This window comes from Drosophila suzukii, unplaced genomic scaffold, assembly GCF_043229965.1.
Source record: "Drosophila suzukii unplaced genomic scaffold, CBGP_Dsuzu_IsoJpt1.0 scf_5, whole genome shotgun sequence".
NCBI classification, from domain to species: Eukaryota; Metazoa; Arthropoda; class Insecta; order Diptera; family Drosophilidae; genus Drosophila; species Drosophila suzukii.
In genome coordinates, this window is record NW_027255937.1 from 1,874,119 (window position 1) to 1,890,462 (window position 16,344).

General features: G+C 41.1%; 1 protein-coding gene across 1 annotated transcript in view; it reads right to left on the reverse strand.

The window, feature by feature from the left end:
- Kdm5 (Lysine demethylase 5) overlaps positions 1-11,202 on the reverse strand; it is a 28,805-nt gene extending 17,603 nt beyond the window's left edge. The window contains exons 1-2 of the mRNA XM_070999225.1: positions 11,027-11,202; positions 7,578-9,080 (exon numbers count right to left, since the gene is read on the reverse strand). Of these exons, the coding sequence (XP_070855326.1) occupies positions 7,578-9,039 (1,462 nt within the window). The 5' untranslated portion in view covers positions 9,040-9,080; positions 11,027-11,202. The remainder of the gene's footprint in view (positions 1-7,577; positions 9,081-11,026) is intronic.
- Between the last annotated feature and the right edge of the window lie 5,142 nt (positions 11,203-16,344).

Consider the following 16,344-nt stretch of genomic DNA (forward strand, 5'->3'; position numbering starts at 1 on the left):
CCCTGTCTCTGGGACTGCTTGATTTCAGTGTTACCCCACTACCTCACATACGACTTGAACTAAACTTTCCGGCAACACTCCGCCGGTCAATGATGTCGCGTTTGTCGTCGTATTTACTTCCTCTTTTTGTAGCGTTTTCATCGTCTGGTGCCAAGATCTGTGCACCAGCCTTCCGCTTGCGCAATCCTGCATACACGCTCCGATGACCACACCAAAACCAATATCTCGATCGCTGTATCTCTACTGCTTCCAGTCCGTGCCTGCTGCTTCTCCTAGGTCTTGCCTTTACAAAAGCCACCAACTGTGTCTGCTTTCAACGCCAGCCCTCTTTGTCACATTGAAGGTTAATGTTTTATCGATTGTTAATGTTAATGTTATTCAGGGTCCCCATTTCAGAAGAGATAGCGCTGACTTTAAATACAATGATATGCTTTCTTTTTCGACTGATTAACTTGGATTGTTCTTCGTAAAATTCTGGCAGCAGGTGAGAATGGCGGTGCGTTGCCATTTTTCACCCACGTTGCAACCGGATATCGAGTACATAATAGAGATGTCGTGTATTACTTTAAAATATCGAGTACAGATAGGGAAAGATATACTTATATTCTAGGTGACACATTCTTGATCAGGATCACTAGACGAGTCGATCTAGCCATGCTATAAGAGCTATAATGTTGGGATTAGGCACGCAGTTTCTAATGTTTTGTAAAAAGAGATTTTGTTCTTATTACCAAAACCCATCTACATGCCAAAAATTATTTAAATCGAACCATTTGTTGGGGCGTGGGGAGGCTCATCGCTGAAATTGTAGAACCCCAGTGAAACTGGACCAAAAAAAAACGGAAGAACTTTTGGGTTGTTACACGACGTGCGTAAGCGGCATACTCGATCAACTATCTTCATTGTGGAGAACCAAAAACCTGATATGGTGTTCTGGGGTCCTGTGCAGAGCAGTTTGCTTCACCAGTTGGTGACCATCATGAATCCCAAACATCTTGATGAAACCGCGTGCCGGTGTTCCGCACCGATCAGCATGCCGGTGAGTTTGTGATCATATTTCTCTGGGCCTATCACGCAGGCTTTAACCAGGGCCGAAGATGGGATGTGAGTGTGTTAACCACTATTCTATGCTCCGCCGCTTTTATGTCTTCTCGAACGTCAAGCAAGATGGCCCTGGAGCCAGCAAAGCTTTCTTTTGAGATCGCTACTGCCTGTTAAATTGACGTGGCCGAAATGGTGAACACGGAAAAGAAACTGCGGAAATAACTCTTAGAGTGGGGCGTCACCCGAGCAGAACGTCGCGCTTTTGAGCTAGTAAACGACGACGAGTGCCATTGCCAGGAGTGCAACACTACATGCTTCCTGTTTGCGGTATCCTGTGAGTGCAATGACAAGCTCATTGTTTGTCTCCGCCACTATACAGTACTAAGTGGCTGTGCTCCGGAGAAACACACTCTAAGGCGCACAGCTTCGAGCGGTGGCTTTCTCGTTGCCGTGACATCATAGAATAATGAACTATATAGAGGCGCCAATTGCTCTGCCGCTCTCTTTAGATAATGAGGCTATGATGCCACCTAGGCGAAAAATGCTTATTTCCCCTCTTTTTGACAAGTTCGATCGAACTTGTAATTCCTTCCCACCTCATTCTGCACCGCTCTTGCTCACTGTTTTGTTTTTGTTTTTAATCGAAATCCCTATTGCTGTTGCTTCGCACCTAAGTTAGCTTCAAACTTGGCCTTGAATGGGCTCTTAGCAGAGGTTGGGCAGAGGTTCGGGCAGAGCAATTGAAACCTCTATATAGATTCTTACTCTATGGTGACATTGTCGATGCCCATACGCCCACTTCAGTCACTCTACAAGAGCTGCAAGAATTGTGCAAAGAGGCCGAGACCAAGAAGTTTCCCTCTTCGCTACTGATCGATCGTCTTAATGCAGCGGCTGTCGAGGCGGAAAAATGTGTCACAGTCATACAACAGTTGGGTATCTTTTTCTATTTAATTGTAAGAGTAATTTATTTGTGCTAGATGTCACGAAAGGTATTTACATTTTTTGTGTACTTTTTAAATAGGTTGGTACAAAATAAACAAAAAAAATGTACCAAACGTAAACACCTGTCGTCCTGATGGCAACTACATTACGCAGGGTTTGAAAACATAGACATTTTTGAGCGGAAACGATTATCGCTAGATAACTCCAAGGCACAAAATCAAACCTATAAAATGTGCCAAAAGACAATCCTAAATCCTTTTTGGAATATTTTAAAAATGTGTTTATTATTTAAAGAAAAAAATTGCCGCCTTCCTCCACTCTTTTTGGGTGCTTCGTCATTACCTCTGTGGACCGCAGCCCACGTAAGTTAAAAATCTGCTACGATAGTCCTATTGAAATGAGTGATATACCAATTGAAAGGTGTTGTTATTCCCTTTCATTGCACTCAGACTTTTTTTGAAGGCGAAGGTGAAAGTAAAAGTTTAATTTAGAAAACAAGAGAGAACGTTATAGTCGATGTCATCGATTATCAGATAACCGTTACTCCCTGAAGTGTATGGGAGTACTCCGGGAGTACGAGGGAGATATATAAGTAAAACACTTTTTTCTATTAACTTTTTAATGACTGGGCCAAATGAATGAATTTTTGCCATGTAGTTGGACATTGATATTCAAAACAAAATCTCATTTGAATTTATAAAATGAAAAAAAATGGGGGCGCTAGTCGGGATCTAGCGTAATGGGTGTTTTAGACGTTAGAGTGGGCATGGCAGCCTGCTGAATTAAACTTGTTCTGCGTAAGAAGCTGTACAATCTACATGGCAAATCACAACTTTGTAGCTTTTGTAGTTTCCGAGATCTCAGCGTTCACAAGGACAGAAGGACAGACGCACCTGGCTAGATCGACTTGGCTAGTGATCCTGATCAAGAATGTATATACTTTTTGGGGTCGGAAACGCTTCCACCTACCTGTTACATACTGTTAAAAGATTTCTAAAAGTGTAAAGGGGATTGTGTTTTGTGTACCGAAGTCCATCTACATGCCAAGTCGAACCGTTCATTCAAATTGTACAAGCAAGCCCACATTTTCAAATCCAAACAAGAGAAAACACTATAGTCGATGGCCTTGGCCATTACTCAGCTAAAGGGAGTGCGAGAGTGATGGAGATATGCTTGCAGCAAATCAGCCTTTTCACTAACACACCTTGCCTATAGCGCCACCTACCGTCACCTAGCCTATAGCGCCACGTTTATGAGTTATTCTCCTCAGAACATGCCACCGGCAGTTAACGATTTAGGTGCTTTCTGAGCACAAAACTTAAATTTGACTCCCTCATCACCTCCACTGTAAGTAAATATAAAAATATATAATGTTTAAGAACTGGCATTCGAGCCATATTTTTCTCTTTTACGTACTACTTTTTTCTGACATTGTCACATTCAAAAAACCATACAAAATAAAACCAAAACGATTTTGAAAAATTCTTCTTACACTTACTATAAGTTTTGTTTGGAGAAACCAACAAATTTTAGTTTTCAAGACGAAGAAAAAAGTTTTAAAAGTAGATTTTCACAAAAATTCGGCATTTTCAATAAAGGGGTTAAGAAAAGTCTTTCAAACGGAATTTAAACGACCTTTCGATTGATGCCAAAATGTATATGAAGTAAGTTGAAATTATGATTATAGTTAGCTTTTGTTTTGTGCAAATACTTTTGACCACCCTTGTATTAAATGAATCCCTATAATGAGCAACCATAAATCGGGCTAAAGCGGATTTTGATGAGTTGCCATGACGGAAAATTATTTATAATTTTAATTCAGCAGTAAGGAAAAGGAAAAGCGCTAGAAACTAGTTGAAATTTAGGAACCAATCGCGGACTTTAATATTGCTTCTTAAGAAGGAACATTTGCTGTGAGCCCTTGACCTACTGTGCGCTGGAGATAATGTTGATATACGTATATATGTACAGTGAAAAACTTATGTTGAAAACTTCGCTTGTTTGTTTGTCGGTGCGATTGTTTATCACCACCACCTATAAACACAGACGATTTGCTGGAGTAAATTTGTGGATATTGTAACTTTGTTTTTAATTTTATAAATAATTTAGCCGTAATTGTAGGTCGATAAAAGTAGTGGGGAGGAATGTATTGAAAGAGTAGTTAAAGTGGGCTGTATTAGAATATTTATGTAAATAAAAACTCGCAGCTGGGGCACAGTGAACAAGAAAGGAAGTTAACTTCGAAAAGCCGAAGTTTGTATACCCTAGCAGTTATAAATTTTAAATTTAATTCAAAATTCTTAAAAATACAGACAATTGTATTCCCAATAGTATAAGATAATGTGTCAAAAAACACCGAAGCTATAATTTGTTTTATATTATTTTTCACAAATTTTCCGATCGTTCCTATGGCAGCTATATGAAATAGTCGTCAGATTTTGATAAAATTAAATTCGAAATTAAGAACTAATTAAAAAATGTTATTGTCAAGCGTAGGAGGTTACATGTCACAAAACACCAAAGATATAATTAAAAAAATTTTTTTCCGATAATTCCTATGGAAGCTATAAGATATAGTTGTCCCATCAGGACGGTTCCGAATTATATACTACCTGCAAAAGAAAGAAGACTTTTGGGAAAGTTTCAGCCCGATAGCTTTAAAACTGAGAGACTAGTTTGCACAGAAACGACGGACAGACGGCCAGACGGATAGACGGACATGGCTAGACCGACTCGTCTAGTAATGCTAATGAAGAATATACATACTTTATGGGGTCGGAAACGTCTGAAATCATAATACCCTTTGCAAGGGTATAAGAAATATTTTTAGTTAAATAGTAGCACTGGAATATCTACTGCAATTGTTTAAAGTGTACAATTGTGAGCAAAGGAAACTGGAATATTGTCAGGTACAAATAACGGAATTGAAATACATATATTAAATGCCGTTGCGTCGGATTAGTCACATTCGGATATAGACAATATGTCATACAAAAAGTTAGTCGAAATAGGGTTTGAAAAACTGGCTGTATGATGACCGGCAAATAATAGTAAGTGGAACTTATCTGAAGCTGTTCAAGCCTACTGGGAAAAATCCGAATTGCAGGAGAGGAAAATCCAAAGAATTTAAAATCCGGCTTCGATTGGACCGAAATGTTCGGGCGGGGTGGCTTGATCGCTCAATTGGATGAAGTCCCAAGAACGAAGGTACGAAAATCCACGCGACGTGTGTGGGGTTCTATTGTTACACTTTGAAAATTGAATTGCTTAAGCCTAACTTAACTTAAGCGCTCCAGAGCGGAGCGGAGACTTAGGGGAGAGATGGAGAGGGAAAGCAGAGGGCAGTGTGAGCGCGCGAGATGTAGACATCTAGATAAAACTGCCGCTCTACACTGCCTCCAGAAATTACACGCCCTTTCGGCGTGAACAGATTTTAACATACACATGTCCTACGGTTCACCATTGCTCGAGAATTGACACATATTGACCATCTTTAAAGCGCGTTTTTATCGCGGAAAAAGGCGCTTTGCCGCCGTTGCAGCTGCACTTCCACAACTCAGCACATCACGAAGTCGATGCCGGCAGAACAGAACACAACGGCGGCCATGTCTCCGCTGAAAAATTGCGGGTGAAAGCAAAGAGACCCATCAATTAAAATAGCTAGACTTTTTTGCACCCTTGCATTTTAAATAATGCGACTTGTTTTGTTTTACAAACAATTATATTTTGTGTGAGATTTAAAATTCTTCAACTTCTTAAAAAATCAATAAGTTTATTATTTTAGTGTAAAGTTTCAAAAATATATACTTATATAACGATTAGCATATACAAGTAATTCAATAAATACCCTGCTGCCAAAAGAACAGAACAACAACGGATTAGCAGGGCCGTTGTCGCTTTTTGTTCTTTTCGATTTCTGGAAGACATGGGCCTTTGTTTTTGTTTTTTTTACTTGCTTTTACTTATTTGAAGGAGTTGGTTTTCAGTTTCCCAAAGTAAACAAAAGAGTGTTATTTTAAAAATATAAACATGAGATTCCCAGGATTCTCACAGACCAATAATATGTTAAACTTTGAAACTAAACGCAAGTTAAGGTTTATACAAGGTTACAAAAAAATACCGTGAAAAAGATTTGTATAAATAAACATATGACTATAAATACGAATCTGTGAAAAAATCGGAAAATCCGATAGAATGCTAGCTTGCTAGTGACCAAAAATTGTTAAAATTAGTTCAAAATGAATAATATTAACATAAAAAACGATTTTAACTATTGTGTACGAAGTGTAATGGCTAAAAAAAAGTCTCAACATCTCTAATTTTCAGTCCCTAGAAAAATGATATTTTTCCATAACTGCAAAATTAAAATAATTTAATCTTGGGTCTTGTTAATTTTTGAAAACAAATTTGTTATTTGTTTTATAATTTATACATTTATTAGACCGAAAATACGCTGTAAAATGCGATAAGGTGCATTAAATATCGAAATTGTTATAAATAGAAGAAGAACTTCGAGCCGCCGGGATATATTATATTTGCTGAGCGCTGAGTGCATAAAAAATAACTTAAAAGGTGATGTGCTTGCTACTAAAAAAACCCGTGTGTGTATCTAACACAGGCATGTCCTACGATTCATCAGTTTCAGATAGGGCAAGGAAGAACGCTAAATTCGAGTACCTCGACTATCAAATACCCGTTACTCAGTTTAAGGGACCAAAGGGAAATGGAGATATGGAAGCAGCAAGGAGAGATTGTAATGCACCACCTACCCGCGATCTCAATATATGTTTATGTGGGCGGCAGACAGGTTCAAGTGTTATGGGCGTTAGAGTGGGCGTGGCAAACTTTTTTTGGGTCCATCGATAGGTATTAACGAGACTAATACGTTTCACAAGCTTGTGGGCGTTAGAGTGGGCGTGTCATATTCGCGTAAAGAACTTTAGCTGCTTACAGGGCTACGAAATCTAAATCTGAAATCCTAATTATCTATCTTTGATAGTTTCCAAGATATCCGCGTTCATACTTACAGCATGTTTTAATCAATCGATAGGTATCTACAGTTACAGTTTTGGTGTGGCATATTCGCGTAACAAACTTGCGCTACGTACGAAGATAAGGAATCTAAATCTGAAATCCCTCTAGCTCTTTTGGTTTCCGGGATCACAGCGTTAAACCGGACATGGATAGATCGAGTCGGCTAGTGGTCCTGATCAAAATTATAAATATATTTTATGGGTCCGGAAAAGCTTCCATCTATCTGCATGCTTAAGCCCGAGATCTCAACGTTCATACGGACATGTTTAGACCGACCCGGCTACTGATCAATATTATATATACTTTATAGGGTCAGATACACTTTCGTCTACCTCCTAAATACTTTCCAATCTAATATAGGGTATTTATTCTACGAGTAACGGGTATAAAAGTTCAGTTTTAAAGATACACTTCTTTTAAAGTTAGTGTAATACGTTCTGAACTAAGGCTGATCATATTTTGTTTTTGTTTACCCGTGATTTCAACATGCACATGGCTTGCCGTATATTTAAATCTTTTAAAATTAAAATACCCCACCCTCTATGGAATCTTACCTTTGGGTATGCTAGTCAGAGGCGGCAGCAGACAAAAGGTATGATAGCTGTCGTCGCAGCCGTCACAGAGCAGCATCGACTCCTCAACGTCGCCTCGGTTGCAGATGTGGCAAATGTACTTCATCAGCGGGTCAACGATAGGGGCCGGGGGCTCACACCCCTTCTTTTGGCTAGAGCCGCGTGTGCTGGCAGGGGCGCCCGAGCCTAGTGGCGGGCCACTACTGTTTACGGCATTGAAGCTGCTGAGCAGATCCCTTTTAAACTCCTCCTTGGATTCCGTCTTGACAAACACTCCAACGGACGGCTTTGCCGTGGCTGTGACGCCGCTGAGGCCACAGCTGACAGTGGAGTTTCCGAAACGCTTGGAGCGGCGAGTATTTGTCTCATTGGGCGGCGCAATTTGCTGCCTTGTGGGTATCTCGTGGGCTTTGTAGTCGGTGCCGCCTCCATCCTCCAGTTTAACAGGTGTGCCACCAGCTCCAGCAGACACTGGTGTGGGACCTAGTACCTTGCCAGATGTGTATACCTCAAAGGGATGTAGGATGCGTTCGTAGTGTGCCTTGAGGGTGGCGCCTACGCTTTTGCTGGAGGGGTACTGCATCCGGTTGGCCACCTTTGCCCACTTTCGGTCCTTAGTAGTTTGCTCCATGCCCCCCTCCTCCTGAACTATTCGGTGCAGCGTGTACAAGTCAAGGGCCTTGCGCTCCACCATTGGGATTCTTAGCGAGGAGCCCTGCAGCTCCCAGAACTTGGCGATTTGGTCGAGAAAGTTAAGTTTCACTCGCGTCTTGGCCTCCAGTTCATTGAGTCGCTGGACGCGCGGCACAAAGCGCAGTTTGTCCACGTCCACTGCAAACGGTGGTGACCAGGTGGCCGGCGGCAGGATCTTTGCTATTCCGCACTTCTCAGCTACAGAGCGTATTTTGCTGATATAGGCCAGAGGGTTCTTGAACTCCTCAACTGTGGGCCGGAACACGGGGCATTCTGGTGGCGTGTCGAAGTGAAACTCTTCGTTCTTTCCCTGGTCAAACTTATTGCTGCTGTGCGGCTGGGTGTGCACAGTTTTCTTGTGCCCGGTGGGCGCGGGCGTGGGTGTAGGATGAGGGCAGCTGTTGTGGTACTTCTTGCTGGCCGACACGCTGCTGCTGGCGTGGTTCATCGGAACGCTGGGCATCGGCCGTTCCACCATCGCTGGAGACGTTGATGGCAATGAATGGGCGTGAGATCCTGTTGCTCCTGCCGGGGTGACTGGGGTCGAGGGATCATCGCTGGCGCTTGACTTCTTCACCGACTCGCTTCCGCTGGTTGTTCCGTTGCCCGTCGAGTTACGAGTGCGAAGGCGACGTGCCGGAGTGGCTGTTCCGTTCGCTAATGCGCCGCCAGATGTGCCGCTGCCGAATCCTCCGCCCCCGCTGCCGGAGTTGGTGGCCGTCGTGTTGTCCGCTTCGGTCTTAGCGGACATTGCTTTAAGATGTGTTCAGATTAGAGTTATTGCCCTAGGCTCTGAAAGGGTGACAAATAGTTAAGGGTAAGCCAACTTAAAAATGTTAATCACACAACGAAAATTGTTTAACTACAGTTGCACAATTTTTACAGTTACAGTATTATAAATGTATTTTCTGTTGACGCTGATAAAACTTTGCAACTCCGCTGGATTTTTGGATAAGCACAATTAATTATTGTCTTGCGGAACCTGCTGTCAGCCTTGAGATCGAATATCTCACGAGGGATCGAAGATTCGAGTTTTGGACTAGACTCAGGCGAAGTAATGTCCATTTACATTTGGGATTTGCCAGAGAAAGTGCAGCTGCGATAAGCATCATTGAATTTGTTGTATACAAAAGTGGAGCACGCCAATACAGGCATAACCCAGGACACGGATACGGGGAATTGCCTTGGCGTGTGTATGTATAACTTAGCGACCAATAAACATAATTCAATAGGAACACGTACAATGTAATATGTACAATGTACATTGTATATATTATACATTTTCCGTGTACATGGGGACTAAACGCAACGTTTTCCAAACATTCGGCCAACAGGACCACTGGGCACATAAACATACACACACTTTGAGAGAGGCAAAATACATATATCTTTCCAAACTAAGCTGAAAAAAGCCCGAAACCGAACCGAAGTCATGTTGCAAATCGCTGTTACTTTAGGTTCCGGTTGGAGTTTCCAACTAATTTTTTACGTTTGCCAGCTAGACAAAAGGAAGCCGCCGGCACGAAGCTTAGCTTTGGTGGTAGTTGTAGCACACACACTTTCGCAAGAATGTGGGGCGCCACTACCGCCATTGAAGGGAGTAAAAGTGGGTGGGCACTGTGTTTTACTTGATCAGGAAGAGAAGGCTCTCTCCTTGAGAGAGAGCGAGATGAGCGACGAGTACCGTTTTTTTGTGTATTAAGTGAGAAAAGTACGGCGGCAAAGTCGGCAGCGATGCAGGCTGAAGCGTGTAGCGTTTGTTGCGCCGCTCATATTGTTCCTTTCCCCCTTGATTCCCAAATGAAACCGGGTGATTGGTTTGGGTTCGGGATTGGAAATACTGATTGTGGTACGTGGCACGCCAACTGTCGTTTTATGGAACTAAACTAACTGTTTGCTATTTTTGTTAAGGAACGGTTTCTGCTCTGCGGTTTGCCGATCGCATGGAAAAGCAGCCTAAGCTGAAAGCTTCTTTTATATAATTTCCTTTTTCAGACGAATACTAACACACAGGCAGATACTCGCACGCAGCTTAAACAGCTACAAACAAACGTTTACACGGACAAACACAGGTTTAAGGATGGTTTCGGCGAAATTAGCATTTAATATTGGTTACTTTTCAGCAGGAGCAGACAGACGCGAAGGTTGAAACTTGAACGTATTTGCTCTGCCATATTGAACATTTTCGGTGTGGCAGTAAGGAACAGTAAACTGTCGGACTGCTCCCCGATCCGCCTGTTTTCCAGCCGTGGGATCACAATATTTTTCTCTATGATGGCGGCCGGGTAGCGACACATCGCACTTTGCTACCTACCGTATGCAATTCGTGCGCCAGATTCTAACGACCTATGTTTTCCACAATTCTCTTGTTTACCGCAATGTAGTTTCTAACTTAACTGGTGGCATTCGTTTATTTGGCGTATTTTCACTTTTATTACGAATTTTCGGACGTCGATTGAGCTGCCAGCAGCGAGCATCTCACATACAAACATTTGTTAATACTAGTGCGGGGGTTGTTTTACCCGTTGGCCATACAATACCATACAATCTGCAATCGGCGCTACTTCTGCCTCTTTTCCCTAGTTGTATCACTGTTGGCCAGATTTACGTGAACTTTTCGGCAGTTTTTCGCTGCTAATTAAACATTTATGCCATCAGAAGTACCCAAACTAACACACTTGCACGCATACTCTCACATTGGCTCGTTTTTGGGCACTCTTTACTTGGGAAAAACTCACTGTCGTCATAGGAATTTTGAGCCGCGCTCAATTGCTGAGGAATCGATATAAAATGTTCCATAAAAACACCGAGCACAGCAATCGCTAACTGTCTTTCAAGGGAATTTACTTTTCAGATTTCTTTTTCATATGTCTACGTTTTTTTCTGCTACATGTGTACAGTGTGACCCGTCGTTAAAGTGCTTAAAATGAAGAACATTTGAAAAATACCAGATTTTAAGAAAACTGTTCAGCACTGGCCTTTAAATTCTTATCGGACCTTAAAAGCGTCTTCCCACAAAGATCCATCCACAATCTACCATCCGTTGAACGGATCACCATAAGGTTTGTAACAGTTCTTCAAATTTGACGGACTCCTTTATGCGATAGTAAGGCGATGTTTGTTCGGTGCAACTTTGAGCCCTTCTTCTTGACAGTGAAAATTGAAACATTCATTACGAAAACGTTCACAGCAGACAACGGCAAGGGTGCACCCAAACAACAAGTGTTCCCGAATCATTTGTGCGTTTACGGCACTTAGAGTGTGATCGGCACTCTTAAATAAGGTTTGTTGCCTTGCACTGATATTTTCGGCCATGCTCATACGCACACTCGCAAAATGATTTCGTGCTCTTTCCTGCATGTATACATGAGTTGACGCCGATCAATATGCTAAAGCAAAAGGAATGAGCGAAATTAAGAGCACAACACTTGAGACAAACAATATGTGAGAGACACGTGTGTTGTTGTTATTCTTGCATTAGCTTCATACATGCATACATATTTGTTTTTAAGTATGCACATATACATACATACATATATGTGAGATGAAAATAAAAGCCATGTTTTGCTGCTTCATTGCGTGTATTTAATTTTATTGTTTTCAAGAAAGTCATTACATATTTTATATGAATTTGAGATCGTTCATACAGATAAAGGAACAGGTAGTTCAGTCGTTAACAGTTTTCCTTTTGGATTCATTTTTAACTTAGATTAGTATGTCGTAAAAATAAAAGTAATTCCACAATCAATTTCACTTTTTATAGAGTCCGCCGTTTCAATAATTTTGCTTATTCCTTCTAAGACTTCAACTAACAACTGAAATCAAGCGACCAAAAAACAAACCAGCGATCATGCATACATACAAGTTAAAGACCCTCGAAATCATAACTGTAAAACATGAGTGTTTCGCTCACAGCGCATTATTGCGCATTGCTCTTTGTGACATTTGCATTGAGTGCACTGTGCAGTTCACTTATCTGCGCAAAATTGTTGAGTGAAATAAAATCTATGCTTACTGTTTGAGTGAGTGACGAAATGCAAAAACACGGAAAGCGATTTGTGCGTTTGGGTATGTTATTCTATTCTTGTTGTTTGTGAGTGCGACACGCACTCCAAACATATAAGTGTGATTCGGGTGCCAAAAAGTGACACCCTTGACGATCTCTGGTACTAAGGCGGCAAAGGATGGGCAAAAAAAGTTTTATTTTAAACGCTTATTTTCAAAGTTCATAAAAATAAAAACAAGTTAAGATTTATTAAAATATTTCCCCACAAAGAATATATATTTTTTATACCCGTTACTCGTAGAGTAAAAGGGTATACTAGATTCGTCGGAAAGTATGTAACAGGCAGAAGGAAGCGTATCCGACCCCATAAAGTATATATATTCTTAATCAGGATCTCTAGCCGAGTCGATCTAGCCATGTCCGTCTGTCCGTCTGACCCTCTGTCCGTGTGTCCGTCTGTCCGTATGAACGCTGAGATCTCGGAAACTATAGGAGCTACAATTCTGGGATTAGGCATGCAGATTCCTGCGCAGCGCAAGTTTGTTTCAGCAATATGCCATGCCCACAAACCGCCCAAAACTGTGGCTCCTACAGTTTTTATGCTAAAATAAAAATTTTAACTGATATGTATTGTTCTTATCATTACCTATCGAAAAAAAGTTCTCCACGCCCATAAACCGCCCACAAACATCAAAAAAACGGTAAATATGAACGCGGATATCTCGGAAACTATCAAAGATAGAGAAATGATTTAAATTCCGTAGACTTGTACGCAGCGCATGTTTGTCACGCGAATATGCCACGCCCACTCTAACGCCCACAAACCGCCCAAATCTGTGGCGCCCACAATTTTCATGCTAGATACAAATTGTAACTTGTAACTTGTGCGTGTCGCACTCACAAACAACAAGAATAGAATAACATACCCAAACGCACAAATCGCTTTCCGTGTTTTTGCATTTCGTCACTCACTCAAACAGTAAGCATAGATTTTATTTCACTCAACAATTTTGCGCAGATAAGTGAACTGCACAGTGCACTCAATGCAAATGTCACAAAGAGCAATGCGCAATAATGCGCTGTGAGCGAAACACTCATGTTTTACAGTTATGATTTCGAGGGTCTTTAACTTGTATGTATGCATGATCGCTGGTTTGTTTTTTGGTCGCTTGATTTCAGTTGTTAGTTGAAGTCTTAGAAGGAATAAGCAAAATTACTGAAACGCCGGACTCTATAAAAAGTGAAATTGATTGTGGAATTACTTTTATTTTTACGACATACTAATCTAAGTTAAAAATGAATCCAAAAGGAAAACTGTTAACGACTGAACTACCTGTTCCTTTATCTGTATGAACGATCTCAAATTCATATAAAATATGTAATGACTTTCTTGAAAACGTTAAAATTAAATACACGCAATGAAGCAGCAAAACATGGCTTTTATTTTCATCTCACATATATGTATGTATGTATATGTGCATACTTAAAAACAAATATGTATGCATGTATGAAGCTAATGCAAGAATAACAACAACACACGTGTCTCTCACATATTGTTTGTCTCAAGTGTTGTGCTCTTAATTTCGCTCACTCCTTTTGCTTTAGCATATTGATCGGCGTCAACTCATGTATACATGCAGAAAAGAGCACGAAATCGTTTTGCGAGTGTGCGTATGAGCATGGCCGAAAATATCAGTGCAAGGCAACAAACCTTATTTAAGAGTGCCGATCACACTCTAAGTGCCGTAAACGCACAAATGATTCGGGAACACTTATTGTTTGGGTGTACCCTTGCCGTTCTCTGGTACATACATATGTACATATGTTTGACTAAGTAGTAATGCTCACGTATTCTTTTCATGTTTCTTATTCACAAATAATGACACAAGGAAGAGGGAAAAGCTAATAGGGGAGCGGCAGCTTAAGCAAAGCACCCAAAATGTTTAGCATAATCGAAAACAATAAATATATGTATTATAAGTGCACATATGTATGAACTGTGGTTCAAATACATGTATGTATAAATCTGCTACACATATGTTTGTATCCAATCTAAACATTCGTTGCCAATTTTAATTACAACTATGTACGAAAAGCGTTTGCTGCGAATTTTATTTTATATTTTATTATAATATAACTCTACTAATTTATAGCATTTCCTTTTTGCAGATCAAGATTCAAACTCTACCGTTAAATATGAACCAAAAGCCACAGTTGGGAATATCGAACTCAGTGGGAGTAAGTATTAAACATATATTATTTTAATGTTACCTCTCCTTTGCAAATGTATTACAAGCTTAAGGTTTTTTGCTAATACATTTAGTAACTGTTCTGATATTTTAATTTTTGTTTTTGCAGATTCAATTTTAAATTCAACCGCTTTTGAGGAAGATCCAGATTCTAACTCAAACGTTTTTGATGAACCAAAACCAGTGGAAAATATCGAACACTGTGAAAGAAAGGATATTATATAAGCCTTACACATAGATTAAGCCTAGTACTCAGATCGGCTAACAGTTTCACTAGTCGAAAAATCGTATTCTTCGTAGTGTGACCGAAGTTTTCAAAGTTCACCCGCAGTGCATGTAGCATGGTCTTACTGTCAAGCAGCTGGTTTTTTTGCCAAACGGAAAACAAATCAATTGGAGAAATTTTAACAGGTACACAAAGAAATTTAAATAAAAACAAGGAAGAACGCTATAGTCGAGTACCTCGACTATCAGATACCCGTTACTCAAAGGGAAATGGAGATAAGCAAGCAGCAAAGCGAGATTAAAATGCGCCACCTACCGGCGGTAGACAGATTTAAGCGTTATGGGCGTTAGAGTGGGCGTGGCAAATTTATTTTTGGATCAATCGATAGGTATTGACGACACCAATACATTTCAGATAAAATTTTTTATCTAGCATGCAAATTGTGGGCGTCACAGGTTTTCGCGGTTTGTGGGCGTTTAAGTGGGCGAGGCAATGTACTGAAACAAACTTGCGCTGCGTAAGAAGCTCAGGAATCTGTACGCCAAATCTCAATAGCCTAGCTCTCATAGTTTCCGAGATCTCAGCGTTCATCCGGACAGACAGACGGACAGACGGACATGGCTAGATCGACTCGGCTAGTGATCCTGATCAAGAATATATATGCTTTATGGGGTCGGAATCGCTTCCTTCTGCCTGTTACATACTTTCCGACGAATCTAGTATACCCTTTTACTCTACGAGTAACGGGTATAATAAATGGAAAGTTCAACGAATGTTTTCATGCATCCTGGCAGTGGCTGGCTATGGCTTCTCCAACTGTTCTTTAGCGGGCGCCCTATTTTCCTCCTCCCTATAGAGGCCAGCGGGACCTCCAGCTCCGGTTAGCTGCCAAGTAGCTGGTGGCGGTGGTGTCCGGAGCCCTATTGGAGAGGTTTTTGGAGATTGTATTACTGGTCGTTCTGCTAAAAAGATACTTCTATTAGTACAACCAAATTCGTTTGGCCAGATCTTACTTTCTTTGCGAGGTTGCGCCCGGCGGGATGTCCATGTAGAGATCGAAGTTCTACAATAAGGGCATAAGCTTGGATTTGGCGTCCTATTTCGTCTGCACTGACCTCCTGCATCCGATTTTGTGGGTTTCCTTCCATTTTTAATTTTTAGTTTCCACATCGCCTTTGCACGAACACCGCCGAAGATTAAATTTCTTATTCTTTGGGCCGTGGCTAACGGCGTTCATCGAAAATTCACTCGCGAAATCTGGTATTTTTTCTGGTATTTCCTTAGCTTATCTGAGTACCGCGCTGAAAAAGAGACCCGACGAAAAGCGTTAGCCCCGTATTTGCCTCTCGCTCACTCCTATGGTTAGCTCGCGGTTTTCGTCGATCTGAGTACTAGGCTTTACAAATAGTTTCGTTTGTTGCAATTGGAGTCGATAATGGGAGGGACTTTATCGATAGGTTAGGTCGATAGGGCGATATCCCCGAATCCCGGTTCGCTCTGGGATTACCTTAAATGGATGATGACCCAATTTTGAGAGAGGCTATGTAATATGGCGGGGGTAGGAACGATGATCAG